The 15,188-nt window shown below is 40.5% G+C and overlaps 2 protein-coding genes across 3 annotated transcripts; one reads left to right on the top strand and one right to left on the bottom strand.

Moving 5' to 3' along the window:
• The first annotated feature begins 475 nt into the window (after positions 1-475).
• mat2ab (methionine adenosyltransferase 2Ab) lies at positions 476-5,333 on the top strand. Of its 2 annotated transcripts, XM_083911906.1 has the most exons (9): positions 476-703; positions 1,379-1,456; positions 1,546-1,668; positions 1,759-1,871; positions 1,987-2,130; positions 2,216-2,434; positions 2,523-2,705; positions 2,814-2,947; positions 3,533-5,333. In XM_083911906.1, exons 1-9 carry the CDS (start codon positions 613-615, stop codon positions 3,633-3,635), a joined length of 1,188 nt encoding a protein of 395 aa, XP_083768032.1. In that variant the 5' UTR covers positions 476-612; the 3' UTR covers positions 3,636-5,333. The 2 variants fall into 2 exon arrangements, with proteins under 2 accessions (XP_083768032.1, XP_083768033.1); XM_083911907.1 differs by having other exon boundaries at positions 2,814-5,333.
• Positions 5,334-12,560: 7,227 nt separating this feature from the next.
• On the bottom strand, positions 12,561-14,946 carry cUnh2orf68 (chromosome Un C2orf68 homolog). Its single transcript, XM_083911974.1, has 4 exons — positions 14,763-14,946; positions 13,611-13,744; positions 13,388-13,533; positions 12,561-13,291 (listed from the first exon to the last, which is right to left on the bottom strand). Exons 1-4 carry the CDS (start codon positions 14,870-14,872, stop codon positions 13,169-13,171), a joined length of 513 nt encoding a protein of 170 aa, XP_083768100.1. The 5' UTR covers positions 14,873-14,946; the 3' UTR covers positions 12,561-13,168.
• Positions 14,947-15,188: the final 242 nt, after the last annotated feature.

Consider the following 15,188-nt stretch of genomic DNA (forward strand, 5'->3'; position numbering starts at 1 on the left):
TTACTTAATTATCCCCTGGGGATAAATGAAGTTTGTGAATGTTGAATCTTTACATATAGAGTGAGACTATATACTATACTATATAGACAATATTAATATCCGTATATATACTGTATACAGTATTTATCCAGCTATCTTGTGCACACAGTGGCATCGAAAACATTCGTTTGAACAGGTAGGGACTAACTAACTGTCTTTTGGTGGGGTGAGGTACTTTCTACGGCAAAATGCTGATTGAGAAAGGCTCTCGTATCACTGTAACGATTTTTTAAAAGCACATGGTTACTGTACGACTTCCATTCCGCAGTACACTCTGATGACGATAGCCACACCCCCTCGATAGGCTTTTTGTATTTATTTTTTTTACCCCTCGATAGGCTCGATGGTACGGTCCACCTCCTAGTGACGTCAGCGCGTCTGACTTCACTGGATAAATAGTGGAGCTCTGCGCCATGAGGCTCAGCTACAGGAGCAACACACCGAGAGACCAGCGTGCCCTTTGAGACAGAGAGGAGTGCAAACGCAGAGGCACTGCTTGTAGAAAAGATCCAGAATAAGGCTGATATTAACATTAACATTTGTACACGCTAACAGCAGCCGTTAACGACAACAATGAACGGACAGGTGAATGGTTTCCATAACTCCCTCATTGACGAGGACTGTTTCTTGTTCACCTCGGAGTCGGTCGGCGAAGGACATCCCGGTAAGAAGACTCTTACACACTGTTCTTTTGAGTTTGTCCGAACAAATTAAGCTATATGTAGAACATGCGAGAGTGCGGTTTCACTTTACATTAAAATAAAAATGGAACATCAATCGTTGTCAACGTTACGGCCTTTTCCGTTAGTTACGTCAGTGTAGCTGGGCCGGTGTCGAGCACGCGCTGCTAGTAGCTAGCTAATCTCTGCAAATACACCAGGCAATCCCTGTTAACGCTACTTTAATATTCTTTCATTACAATGTTAGTGTGTTTTGTTGGTAAACATTTTCCTGAACATATCAAAGTATCCTGGGATACAATAGATATTATTTTTATTATTATTATTATTATGCATATAAGCACAATGACTGCTGGCGTTAAAGGCATCAGCTGGCCCGAATAACTGCATACGGTGGTCGAAGCAAGTAGATACAATTTATTGAATGTTTTGAAGTGTGTCGTGCTTTCCTTCCGGTCCTCGGGTTAGTTGCGCGCCTTATCCATCCCCAACACACGTGCACATGCTGAAATGGCGACTATTAGAGGCTTGAGAGCCACTCCCACTGAGCACGAGACTGTCAATGGCGCTAACGTGCAGCGATTTACACCATTGCTGCAATCGGTTGTTTTTGTTGCTGCTGCCGCCGGTGCTAAGTTGCGTTGTTCTTGTTTTTCCAGACAAGATCTGTGATCAGATCAGTGATGCAGTTCTAGATGCCCATCTCAAGCAGGACCCCGATGCCAAAGTTGCATGTGGTAAGTAAAAAAACCGTTTCTTTTTGTGTCAGTTCAAATCCGATGTTTGCATTGACAGTGAAATATATTCATTTTCTTTCCTGGCGCAGAGACTGTTGCCAAGACTGGGATGATCCTGTTGGCTGGTGAGGTGACATCACGTGCCACAGTGGACTACCAGAAAGTTGTTCGTGATACAATCTGCCAAATTGGATATGACGACTCATCCAAAGGTCTTGCATGTTATTGATTTATTGTTATGGATCTGCCATTTGTTTTTAATGCACTCTGTTTTGATCTGCTGCTATATTTCTCATTCACAGGCTTTGACTATAAGACTTGCAATGTTCTTGTGGCCTTGGAGCAGCAGTCTCCTGACATCGCTCAGGGTGTTCACATTGACCGCAATGAGGAAGACATTGGAGCCGGGGACCAGGTCAGTATTTAATAATCAGCTTTTTGGTCTACTGTGTTTGTTCTGAAGCGGGATTGAGGTCTTGTATTTTCCTCTAAGGAAATGTGTGCACATATTGATTGCCTCTACTCTGCAGGGCCTGATGTTTGGATATGCCACTGATGAAACAGAGGAGAGCATGCCTCTCACAATTGTCCTTGCGCACAAACTAAACGCTAAGATGGCTGAGTTGCGTCGCAATGGCACCCTTCCATGGCTTCGACCAGACTCAAAGACACAGGTAAAGCTGTTATACTTGCTTTTATTAACTTGTATAAATCATCTTTTTGTTGCGGTTTTGCTCATTTATATTAATTTTTTTGTAGGTTACTGTCCAGTACAGACAGGACCGTGGTGCCATGCTTCCAGTGCGTGTGCACACAATTGTCGTCTCTGTTCAGCACGATGAGGATATTTGCCTGGAGGAGATGAGAGACACTCTGAAGCAGAAGGTCGTCAAAGCTGTTGTTCCATGCATCTATTTGGATGATGACACCATTTACCATCTGCAACCCAGCGGGCGATTTGTTATTGGTGGCCCTCAGGTAAATGTTAAGAGGATGTGGCTTTCAGCCCCCCCCCCCCCACCCAAAAAAAGTTACTTACTTGTGTACCACCTAATCATTATCACAGGGTGATGCTGGACTGACAGGACGCAAGATCATTGTTGACACCTACGGAGGCTGGGGAGCCCACGGCGGTGGTGCCTTCTCTGGGAAGGATTATACAAAGGTGGACCGCTCTGCTGCTTATGCTGCACGCTGGGTGGCCAAGTCTTTGGTGAAGGCTGAGCTCTGCAGGAGAGTTTTAGTCCAGGTAAGTGGTAGAACCTATCTTTTAATTTTAGAGAAGGGCTGCAAGAGGATCCTACCTGAAGTTTTATCTGTTTTATGCTTTATATAATGTACATGTGTGTTGTACTAGGTTTCCTATGCCATTGGAGTTGCCCATCCCCTTTCCATTTCTATCTTCCACTATGGGACCTCCCACAAGAGTGAGCGGGAGCTGCTTGATATTGTGAAGAGGAACTTTGATCTCCGCCCTGGAGTCATTGTCAGGTAATGTTTATCCTCCAGAAGCCACCAGTCACTCTGTGAAACAGCAGATTGTTTCCTGTTGGTGCCTTTAGTTTTGTTTCTGTTAAATTATCTTGTCCTGGATTTAGATTTAATTTAATTAATAATGTATTTGAAAACTCTTCAGAGCCAATGCCGTTTCCTTTTGCTACAGCTTGCATTCTCTTTGCCCTCGGTGATCAACAGCTTTGATATAACCATATCACTTTCCACTGGATTGAATGACAGTGTCCATGGTTACACGTTATTTGGTTAGACGTGTATGGTATCTTTTGTAATGACGCCCTGTAGTGCATAGTAAGAGAGGTGTCCTTTTTGTAAATGGGAGTGGTTTGCAGCTGCAGTACCCACGCTACGCAGAGATGAGTTTGGTTGTCAGGGTAAGTGTCCAGGCTTCACGTCTCCCTCTTTACCAGCTGGTCTAACAAACCTGATATTTAATTTTTTTTTTTGTGGCTCGACACTCCCCACCGGCTAATGTGAGCGTTATTCCTGTGTGAGTATGATTGTGTGCATTTGAGGTCACTGGGTGTGACTGCTGCTAAATATGTTGATTATGTATTCCAGGGAGCTGGATCTGAAGAAACCCTTGTATCAGAGGACCGCGGCCTATGGCCACTTTGGCCGAGACTCCTTCCCATGGGAGGTGCCCAAAAAGCTCAAATACTAAACATGTTAAGCTTTTCCCCCCAGGCCTGTTGGTGTATACTACAGAGAAGCCTACAAGGTTCCGGGGGTGAAAGTCCATTCTCTCTCTTTCTCTCTCTCTCTCATAGTAATGCTTTCATTTTAACACATGACTCCCTTCCTCACTCCAACTCCCTCCTTTGTCTTGCTGTTTTCGGCTGGTTACAGTATCCTACTGGGTCATAGTAGGCATGGCTTAGAAACTTGATGTTTAAAGAATTGGATGGGTTCCTCAAACTCATGCACCGTAGTACTTCATATTCTCCCAGGTTTTGAGGTTACGATTTGTTCCCCTGCTTTTTTGTTGTGATAGACCCTGAATAGCTGCGTTCAGTTGCATTCCACACTCGTCAATATTGTTAGCCTTCTATTCAGTGTTACGGCAGTAGCATATTAGGCTATATGAGATACCATTTTCAATTCACTGGTGCTACTGATCTGAGGAGTCTGCGTGACGTCTACATTTTTCAAGCCCATTTTAGAAGAATAACTTGATGGTCAGAGGATCATCTGATCTGAAACCATCTCAACAAGTCTTTCTCAACATTCCTCCTATTTGGTATAATTATTCTCTGACCCAGCGTTCTTTATCCTTTTTGTTAGCTTTATTCCCCCTTCTTTATGGAGGATGCTAGACTGGCACAGTTGTAAGTGTTGCTGTTTTCACAAAAAATGCTATGCATTGCAGGGTAATGGGCCAGCCAAATCCTGATTATTCAAGCTCTCAAATGAGCATGAAGTGCCAGATGCCCCTACAGACCTTTGCTGTTTTCTGACGTCATACAGAAAAGTCAGAAGCTGCTATGTCACTGCTCTGGTCTGCAGAGGTATTTGTTATACTTGACAGTAATGGCAAAACTTGGATTGCATTAAGATTAAATTTTAAACAAATCCTTTTTTAAATGTAGATTCACTTGCTTTTTTATGGTTTGAAGTGACTAAAGGTCCTTTTAACTCCTTAAGTATATTGATGGCAGGTGTAGCTACAGAGAAACCTGGTCCCCATCTTTATTCTTAAAGGAGTGCGTTCTTTGCCACAGAGTCTTATTGGCTTGACGTCAAACTGTAACACTATTTATTTGTTCTCTGAAACACGGCGTGGATACAGAGAAGCCGAGATTTCAGAAGGCAGCTTTAAACACACATGGCGATTGAATCTTGAATTCCTTTTGACTTGACCATTTTTCAGTGTTTGGCTTGAGGCTCCAAAGTGTCTTACAGAAAAGCTTTGGTCCGCCTCAACAACGAAGTGTCACTGGTTACTGTTAATGAATATTTTAAAACCTCTTGTTTTTGGACTGTAGGCTGTATTTTTAAGTGGGTTGGTTATGAAATCCCATTCAAAAGCCTGGTGCAATCATTTAGTTCTTACCTATCCTCACTGGACTGGCAACGTTTGGCTGGTGTAGTACAGAGAAACCAGCCTTGTTTACACAGCCTTTCCATGTGTGGGATAGATTCAAGTTTTGGTTTTTTGTTCCCTTTTACCACTCCGAGATCACCCCCCTTGGTTACAGTAAGTGTAAGAGTGCCTTTTCTATTTCCTCTACCCCCCATTTGCTTTTCTCCCCTCCTACCAACATGCGCTCAACTTCCAGAGGAACAAGTAGCTCATACTGTGTTGTGCTTCATGTTTAGACTGGGTAGTTTTCTTTATGCTCTGTAATAAACAACTACTCCTTCCAAATGTCTCTGTCATCATGGTTTTTTTTCATTGTCTTCTTCTTTTAAGGTATGTTAATTAATTTTACAGTGCCCAATTTGTTTTAAAGATGGTAAAAGAAACATTGCAATAAAGTATATGAGCAATAACTACTTTGAATGGAAAAAGTAATGGGGGTGCCGGGCTAGTAATGTTGGTCAATTGGCAAAAATACATTAAAGTGGGTCAAATAAATTGCACTGAATAAAAATGCATTTAGAAATTGGTGTTTCAAGGTACCCCCTGATGTTTTTATAGCCCTCCATGCTTTAGTACCTGGGATGGAGTTCATACAAGCTAACTTCAGAGAATAAAGCTTTTTTTTATTAAATCAATTTATTGAGGAAACGTGGACATGAAGATTTCTATATTGAACTATAAACACATGGACTTGTGTTTTTCAGTTCATTGATAGTGCAGATTTTTCACTTCTGAATTTAAAAGAAAAGGCTTCACTAAGGAAGAAGGGTTGTTATACTGACTACAACTATTGATCCTGATGGATGTTTTTCGGTATCTTTTTTTTAAATCCCCTATCCTCGTTAGTTCCGCCCGAAAGTGTTATTAGGGGCACCTGTGCTCGGTCAGACAATGGTTAAAAAGTTCTTTTCCACGTTGAGGATCACAAGCCATTGCTGGTAAAACGAAGAAAAATACAGTACCAACTTTTAAGGATATTAATCCACGTCAAGTCATTTGTCATAATGACCTATAGATGTTTGCAGTCATTAGGGAATGTCTGCTTCCCTCTTGGTTTAAGAATCAAACATATTAAACCCTGCTAATGCTGTACTGTTTAGTCCCCCCTTTCAAGTGAGATTTTAGATTTAACAAAGATGACTCATACATGAAGACAAATTATTGCATTGGCAAAGTCCTGAAGTGGTCCAGCAGCATATCTCGAAGCTTTTAGGGCCCTCATTTACTTTGCATCATCCGATGTCCAGTTAAATAGTGTGTCAGACTGCCGAACAATCTTATCAGAATTTAAAATTATTGCCAACTAATAATTCCCACACTATTCCTCTGTAGCGTGGTGACTTTGAAGCGTAATATGGACCAATCTTCAAACTTTTTGATGCCATGCAGCCACAAAAAAAGTTGTGAGAACTGGATAAACTTTTCTTTTTGGTGTGTCGAAAGAAGGGCATTCAGTATTTGCAGCCACATGCACTACACTCAGTTTATGGTACGTTAAGTGTCACTGGAACAATCCTCAAGAAGTGGTTTTGTGACAGTTGTTTTGTTCATCAACCGGGTCACTGGTGAGGCCGTTGGTGTGTCTTGCCAGAGGGAAATGGTTTAAAGCAGGTTCTGGGGTTGTATTCATTAAGCACATTGCTCCTGGACATTGTGAAGCCCTGAGCATGTTTGAACCTCTGACAGCTGCCTGAAATACTGAAAATGTCATTATACTTTTAGTGTGATAGGTATAACTCCTGGTTTTAATGACACCTCTTGCGACGTGTTGGTTTTTCCCATTAGACCAGTTAGTCTCCATCTGTCTTTGACACCTAACGTCATTGTGTATAATGTTTTTCAAGTATGACGCCCTAAATACTTGAATAAAATGTAACTGCATGCACTGCAAAATAACTGACATCACACCGTATAGGCCTCTTGAGCAGAATTTACCAGCACCCCCAGTACTTACAGTATTTGGATGCCTCAGTAAACCATGTTTTCTGTGATACTATTTTTTAAATGGACTTTAAACGGTCTTAAAAGATCCCCATTTCACAGAATGACTTGCAGTCAATAAAGAATGATCCTGAATACATGTAGATTTTGTAGGCCAGTTACATACCAAGCTTATCTTAGTTGCCAACAGACAATGATAATTGTAACTTAGTTGTTTCGTCTCTGTTAAATTCTTTTCTCATCTCTCTCAGTGCATGCAGTTATTTTACCTTCAGGGTTCCAAACTGTGGCACAGTTAACAACACATAATAACAGGAACAGCAGGCCGGGATGCTTGAGTGACCTTTAAAGATTAGCAGAGAAATTCCCATGTGTCCAAGTGAACCTTGAATTGATAACAGAGATTAGACACAACAGGACAGAAATGCGTACTTTGTGACTCTGTGCCCGTGCAGTTCACAGAACTTCAGCAAGGACATTTGTCCCTTTGGATACTGTAACTTAAGCGCAAAGCCTTGTCTTGGTGTAAGCAAACATTCATGTTACAAAACAATATACTTGTAAATGTCAATGCAGGAAATGGAGCAAATGGCAAAATGTGATAAAAGAGAGTCTCAAGATCGACACCAATCCAAGAAAGTGTAATGCAAAAGAAACCTTTTTGGAAAAGGACTTCCAGAGATCTGCTGCAGTCGCCTTAAACGTGTAGTGGTAAAGTATTTTTAGAAACAGCAAGGATTTCTGGAAGTTTGCTCAAGATGATGTCAGCAGCACAGCTGTTTACGTAAATACCCCGCATGAAGCATAGACATACATTTCAAAAGGCATCAAGTTGGTACTTCCTGTTCAGGGCGTATGCTGAACTTCATATAACACTGTGCAGAATGAACAATAGAGAAGACAGATGCCAGTAGAATGTTGCAATCCATTCTGGACAGACTTTAATAATAACAATAGTTGACACGAGTTAAAAGATGAAATAAATACAAAGTAATACTGCATGGCATTCTGGTGCACATAATCAAACTCTTAAAGCCAAGCAGCTGCTACCTGAGCTTTAACAAAGTACATATGTTTCTCACATGCAGAGTTAAAACGATGCCTAATGCACGCTTGTAAAATTCTGCAGTAAAGCAAATGCATAATGTTGGTATGACACGTAACACCTCTCAGGTAGGTGTTGAAATATCCAAGACAAGACAAGTTGGGCCAGTCCTCTCTTGTCAGCGCCTTAAGGGTTTACTCAAGATAACTGCTATGTTGTAATGTTGCGTAAAACTTGAGAAGAATGCTAAATATTATATGGCAATGCCTGGGGAGAATCTATGATCTGTTATATATATGTAATACATATTTTACAAGAGATTCTAGCATCAAATCCAATTCGAGCTAAGATCTCTGGAGCCTTTTCAATACTGAACTGGTAATCCAATTAGCTTTTTCACTATAATTAGCTTTGTTACTGTACCACATAAATCCTGCCAGCTTTGCAAACCAATGACTGGATTTTGTGGTCTGCACATTTGGTCACCATAAGCTATTGGCTCAAGAGTTTGTGTTACAGAGATACTTTTGAGGAACTTTTACCTCCCATGACACGACCAAAGACTCAAGATATAGCATGTTTTCTGGTAATTTAATGAATAAATATTCTATATGATATTTTTGTATAATCCTAAAAAAAGTATTATAGTATGGTCAATAGCTTTACTGCAAACTGAACACAACTCCCAAGAATCAGAACCTGAAGTGTCGCCATCGCGATAGAAACGATACGGAAAAATGTATACGATCAACATTTTAACATCGCTCTTACAATATATATCGCCCAGCCCTGATTGTATTACTTAGAAAATAAAGTTAATAGAAAGCACTAATTATACCATTCTGTTTTGTAATAGGTTTTATTTCCATACATGAGCTGAAGGTGAAGGCGTATTGATGTGGCGTTCAGGGTTGAATTACAAACTCTAAATACATGCAAGCTGGCATTGAATACTCATCTACAGTGGAAGCATATCAAGCTAGGATTGATGCTCAAGTAACGTCATCCAATTCAGACCTCATGTCCCGTCTGCAGTTTGACTACAGCAGCTGTGCATTTCCACTACCACATTAGCTCAGTCAAACGTCTATATTTAACTGTGAATGGAGAGGGGGTTACACTTCCACAGCCTTGAATGGGCATGATCACTCACAGTGATCAGTGTCACACCTATGACAAGGCAGCTAAAACGCACTGGGCGTTTATTATAAAATTCAGGGGAACTTACTTAAGAGGATTGCACAATACTCACATTACACTGAACAATCAACGGCCTGCTGACAAAGCATCTAACTTCTACATGCACACAAGCACAGTGCCTCTGCAGTCTTTTGGTACATACAGTGTGTCTTTATTTCTCCTTAGCAAAAAAGACTACTCCTACCACAACAACAGCATCTGAGACCAAACAAAGTACTATGGACACCTAAACAGAGCACTACATGGAGACCAAACATTTGCAGATACACAAACACGCACACGCACATCCACACACCTGTCACTGTGTAAAGGGCAGAAGCAGATCAGCTGCTACGCTGAACTCGGAGTTTCTTGTAAGGATTGGGTGACAGCTGATGCAATACCTGTGCGAGCTTGCTGTTGCTCTACTGTACTTTTGCAGGAAAGTGAAATTAAAGCCACACATTGTTGTTGTAGGTTATTTTTGCATGTGTTGAACTACTCCAATAATTTGTTAATTTGATGCCAGTATTGCACTTAAATGATGTTGGTTCAGCAGGCATTCTCAAAATGAAAATTTTGACTTTCCCTTTCCTGATTCACCACCAAAAAGGAGGAAGGAAACAATGTTTTCATGACTGTTTTTGTAATTTGTAAAAGGATATACATTTGCTTTTACTGTAGTTGGTAGTTTTTTAATAGTCTAATGTGGAATGCAAATTTGTTTTTATGCAAAATAGAATAAATCCCTTTTCAACGTGACCTAATTATGTCACTTTTTAAAACGCATACCGCTTGATTGCACAGCCTAGGCCTTTGAAAATAAGGCGTGTGGAATAATAACATCTTATCATCACAAGCTTCCGTCTTGATGAAGGTGCAAGGGTGCATCTGAGTACATCGGCGCCTTTGAATCAACCTGCATTGTTGTCACCTCCACAGTCATGCGAATATGTTTAAAGTAGTCCTGAAGACATTTCTGTTATTAAAATGGTATTAGACTAATTTTGTCATTGAAACCAGGCCAGCCTAAATCCTACAGAAAGTTACGTAACATCCGTCTTCAAGATTACTGCACTCGGCTGAGTAAGTTTGAAAGCCTCACAAAAAACAGTCCAAAGTACAACTGTGAGGTAGATGCGTTGATCCTATTGCAAACTGCAAAATGTGTGTTTTGTTACTCTGGGTTCCTCATGAGCAGACTAAAGTAGTTAATTTCTGTTTAGTTGCATTAAAAAACACACCCAAGGGAAATCAAGAGACAATGCAAGATGATGAAGGAAAACTGGGCCCTTGGCCTGGAGTGCCATCATTTTAGTCAACACTCAGAAATACAAGAGAAAAAAAAACTATGTAAACATACACATTCAGCCCACACGGTAAACATAACTCTATAGACCCAGATATGGAGAGAGAGATTACAGACACGGTGTACTTTTGTGTTTAACAGTGGAGCTTTGTGTACAGTATTTGCATAACTATTCAAGTTCAGAACCTCAATAAAATGATCAGTAGCAATGTGATGGAGGCCATGATAAGCTGAGATATTTTAACAGAAATGCTAGCAGCCCATCTAGCATTGGGGCAACATGCTTTTGAACATCTGCTGTAAGTGAAACAATTGTTTAAATACAAACACACAGGCTTTAAATACAAACCTTTATATTGTTTTAAAAAGGAACAGACGGTTCATGGTGGCTACACAGTTCCTTCAGATAATAGTGCGGTGTGAAACTCAGATTCACTCAAATGTAAGTACACAGCAGTGCCATGTTATCCAACTAGATGTGGGAATATGTTACATATATTGCACATCCCCAAAAACCTGTCAGGCAAAATTGACTTAACGCAAAATAAATAACTGCCAGTCAGAACAGGCTCCTCATTAAATTGCAAATGCCTGTGCTTTCAAAGCATTTGACAGGTGTTTCCTGGGGGCAAACAACTGCACGGCAGGTTGTGCGTTATATAATAATGTTAATGTTAAGCTGCACTAAGAGGGGAAGGTGCGAAGGTGTGGGTTGTGATTGGGTCATTGGCCAGCCAATTGAGAAATGGTGAAACTGGAGCTGATGTGAGGAGCAACTGAGGGGCTAACATGGGAATGTGTCTCCCCTCTCATAACCTCAGTCACATGCTGCCTGGAGAATTAAAAGTGAGCCAGAGAAGGGCGTTGACATCCTAAAGGGGAGTGTCTGTTCCACCAATCGCACAGCAGAGGCCGCTGCTCCTTGACAAGGCTTTGCATAACAATGTGGAGACTTGGCCCGCCATGTGGCCAGAGGATGAAGTTTGCATATTTTCATGCATTTATGAAAACAGTGAATTAATCTCCTACTTTGGTGTAGCTCAGTGGCTTGTCTAGCCAAATGTCAACTCAACTTGTATGGTAGTTGAACTCCAGTTTTCAGCATTGGGATGGGATGGCTGTCTGCTATTTATCTGTTTGACGGGACACTGAACCATATGACCTGCTCTGCTGGTTTCAAAGTGGAATGCTACCCTTTCTAAAAAGTCATTTTTACTTAACCTTGTGGCCCAGGACCATTCTGTATGCAATCCACAGCTAGACATCCCTCTCCTGGCTTGTGTGTTTCAGGGTGTCCTGAGAATTTGAGTGGGGGGTTGGTGGTTATAACTTGCTGGGTTTGTCTCAGGAAAAACAGGCCAAAAAATAGGCCACCAGGTTGGAAGGTAGTACAAGAAATGAAGCAACTGATACCAAAACAGGCCTCTTTATCAGACAAGCAGCTTGCAATATAATACGTCAGTCAGCCTGGAAATCCAAGGTCTACTTTACTGCAGTTTATTTCTACCTTTTGAATAAAAACTTGTGTAAGTTCAACAAGTAGTGTCCACAATTGACAATAACTGTCTTGTGTATAGAAAGTGAAAGTTTGGCCATTTGCCTTTAAAATTAGAAACCACTGTTACTATGCAATACGTATGGATTAAAAATGTAATTTGACATATTAAAACACAAGTTGAGACACATGGAAGATAGGCCTGCAGAGTTGAAACGCTGATACTGCCACCTGCTGAGGACATGACGTTAAGAGAGACTGATACAGTATTTTGCTGTATTGTTTATACTATGTGTATATATATATATATACCAATGTATTTTTCAGGATAGAAGTGATCAAAGTCAGTTACTTCCACGCACAGGTTTGAGTGTTTTTATAACATATAAAGACACTGAGAAAAAACATTCACATTTTATGGCTGTTCAATTCCAAAAGTGCCATTTTATACGTAAAGAGTTGTGTCCTCAAAAATATTACAGTATCAAAAATAAAAGTATTTCAACAATCCAAAATAAATTAGAATACTGAAAACAATGAAACACAATTTGCCACACAAACACATTATCATGGCTACATCCACTAAACTATATTCTCACATTTCTAAATTGCTGATGTACTGATGTTCAGTTCAAAGCATTTTACAAAAAAATATATAAATCCTGTTTATAAAAACTAGAACTTTGTAAACAAAAGAAAAACGGGACATGTTCAACAGCGGAGGAAGGGTAACAGTGCTCTCTGTCAAAGAGTACCTAACTCCTTTCAAAATGTAACTGCAACATCAGTTTATAGGTCCAGTCAACTTGAAGGTGTTCAAGTGTCCTTGAAGTTATGAATGAGGGGATGAGGTAACAAGCCGAGCTGAGCAAAACGTAGTAAACGTGAACCTGACAGTCGACTCCCGAACATACTGTCTTTGATAAGTGCTGGTTCTTCTCTTTTAGAAACAAAGGACGGATTGATTGTGGCTCATCGAGTTGGATCTCCGGCGCTGACAGTCACTGTACATGATCCCAGAGTCCTCATTATGCCCCCAACACTGTCAACAGTGTTACTGCTTTGTGGGAGTGCAGAACTGCAAATGAACTATTGCTCCTCTTTTCCTGTAGACCCTTTGTTCTCATACTGTTTGAGTGTATCACTCAGCTTTGGTCTCGTCTTTTGTCAATTTCCATCTGAATTCGAGCCTCTAGAGCTGCCCTCATGGCTGAATCCAGGATGTTCTTCTCTGCTACACGTCCCGCCACCGTCTCAGGCTTATCCTCCTGTAGAAACAGAGAGCGCACGAGGCAATTTAAGATCAAGGCATAGTGAAATAGATCAAAGAGATAGAAAAATCAGTCAAAGGGATCTGCATTAACCTTGTGCACAAGGTAGGAGGTGATGGTACCAGAGTCCGCCTGATAGTCGAGCCAGAAGAGTTCAGTACCGTGGGTCTCCGTCTCTGTGCTTGATCCGCTCTCATTGGACTCTTCAGCCTCAGCACCGGCCCCTGGTTCTGATCCGTCTGCAAAATGAGAACACGTGAATAATCTTTACTAGATTTACCGTTGGCAATGACACAACAGAGCGCATCGCACTTACTTCTGCGTCGGGGATGGTACACTTGGATATCAGGTCGCCGAGGTCGTCGGGGGGTCGTTGTGTTCCGCTGCCGCTGAAGCTCTTTAGCTTGCTTCACCTCTTTGGCTTGCTTCACCTCTTTATCGTAGTCATCTCTTAAAGAGACAAGAAATCGACATTTAGTCATTGCTTGGAAATGTACAATATTTCATGGGTTTTAAAAACATGCAGTGCAGCATATCACTGACCTTTGAACCTAGTTAGTTAATAAAGCTGCAAAGATTGATTGATTTTATGTCAACTGTTAAATTAATCCCCAACTATTTTTAAAGTTAGTCATTTTTAAAGGTTTTTTTTTATTCTCTGATTCCAGCTTATTAAATGTAATATTTTCTGGTTTCTTTACTCCTCTGTGACAGTAAACTGGATAATGTTGAGTTGTGGACAAAACAAGACATTTGAGGACGTCACCTTTAGGACACACTTTCACCATTGTTGAGTCCAAACAACTGACTGATTCACTGAGAAAACAATTGATAGAATGATCAATAATGACGTTTTACTTTAGTTTGCATCGTGATTATATATATTAATATAAAATATATTAATAACTCTAAAGTTATGTGTATCTTTTCAATTCAACTCTTTTTTTCTACCTCCAAAAAAGTATAGACAAATACTTTTTTTTTGTTCTACATCTTTGCTTTAGACACATGCATTGTTCAATGGTTAGCAAAAAAGTAATGTTTTATTGTGCCTTAAGGTCATACATTAAATATCTGACAAAATAATCAGAGATAACAAATAGATGAAGACACATCAAGTGTTTGACACCTAAATATGTTACACCTTTTTATTTTCACATCCATCATCATGGAGGAAAAAACATGTCGAGCCTATTACACTGATAATAGTATGCAACACTGGAGCTTTGGTTTGTTTACTTTTTGCAGTGATATGTTGTCTTGTCTCCAGTGTGGCCATGGGGCCTGTGTGACCTTTCTTTACATTTTCATTTTGAGCTTAAAATAAGGTATGTAAGTCATTACCTGCCCTACTACTGAACCTTTCGTCATCAGATCAACTTCTATACAAATGCGTGGTTGCAGCTCTACGTGTTGTGTCTGTTAGGTAGCTAATAGCATTAGTTAGACGTTGGTTAAAGGAAATCACCTAGCAATCTGGTTCCTCCGGATATGGTGCAGGAAGCCATGGCTCATATCCAAGCGGCCCCCACGTTTGTATTTCAGCTCGTGCGCTTCATCGTCCCCTAAAATATCCATTTCAACAATCAGCTCTAATGCGGTGACAGTATTTGTGAGCTAATGACGCAAATGATGGCAACAAGTCTGGTCCAGGTCCATTAGACACTGACAAAGAGCTACATGCTAGCTAACGGTTAGTTGTTGTCCAAATGTAACACTCCCGGAGTTAATGTATAAGTAAAGCTAGAAAATATAGTATTAAAAAAGGGGAATTCTTAAACACGCCAACACATACATTTTACATGAATTAAATATAAAAAACATCAGGTTATGCTTTCACAAAACAACCCACGGTGCTAGCATTTAGCAGTTGAAGAACAGTCGTTAGCTCAGA

Source organism: Echiichthys vipera, assembly GCF_963691815.1.
Source record: "Echiichthys vipera genome assembly, chromosome: 4".
NCBI lineage: Eukaryota > Metazoa > Chordata > Actinopteri > Perciformes > Trachinidae > Echiichthys > Echiichthys vipera.

What these genes read in the sequence shown, in the direction of transcription:
- mat2ab (XM_083911906.1), top strand. Translation starts at nt 613, where the DNA reads ATGAACGGACAGGTGAATGGTTTCCATAACTCCCTCATTGACGAGGAC. An exon ending in GACCAGACTCAAAGACACAG is followed by an intron (nt 2,131 to 2,215) that starts GTAAAGCTGTTA and finishes ATTTTTTTGTAG; the next exon opens with GTTACTGTCCAGTACAGACA. An exon ending in GCAGGAGAGTTTTAGTCCAG is followed by an intron (nt 2,706 to 2,813) that starts GTAAGTGGTAGA and finishes GTGTTGTACTAG; the next exon opens with GTTTCCTATGCCATTGGAGT.
- cUnh2orf68 (XM_083911974.1), bottom strand. Translation starts at nt 14,872, where the DNA reads ATGGATATTTTAGGGGACGATGAAGCGCACGAGCTGAAATACAAACGT. An exon ending in GTACCATCCCCGACGCAGAA is followed by an intron (nt 13,534 to 13,610) that starts GTAAGTGCGATG and finishes CTCATTTTGCAG; the next exon opens with ACGGATCAGAACCAGGGGCC. An exon ending in CCTCCTACCTTGTGCACAAG is followed by an intron (nt 13,292 to 13,387) that starts GTTAATGCAGAT and finishes CTGTTTCTACAG; the next exon opens with GAGGATAAGCCTGAGACGGT.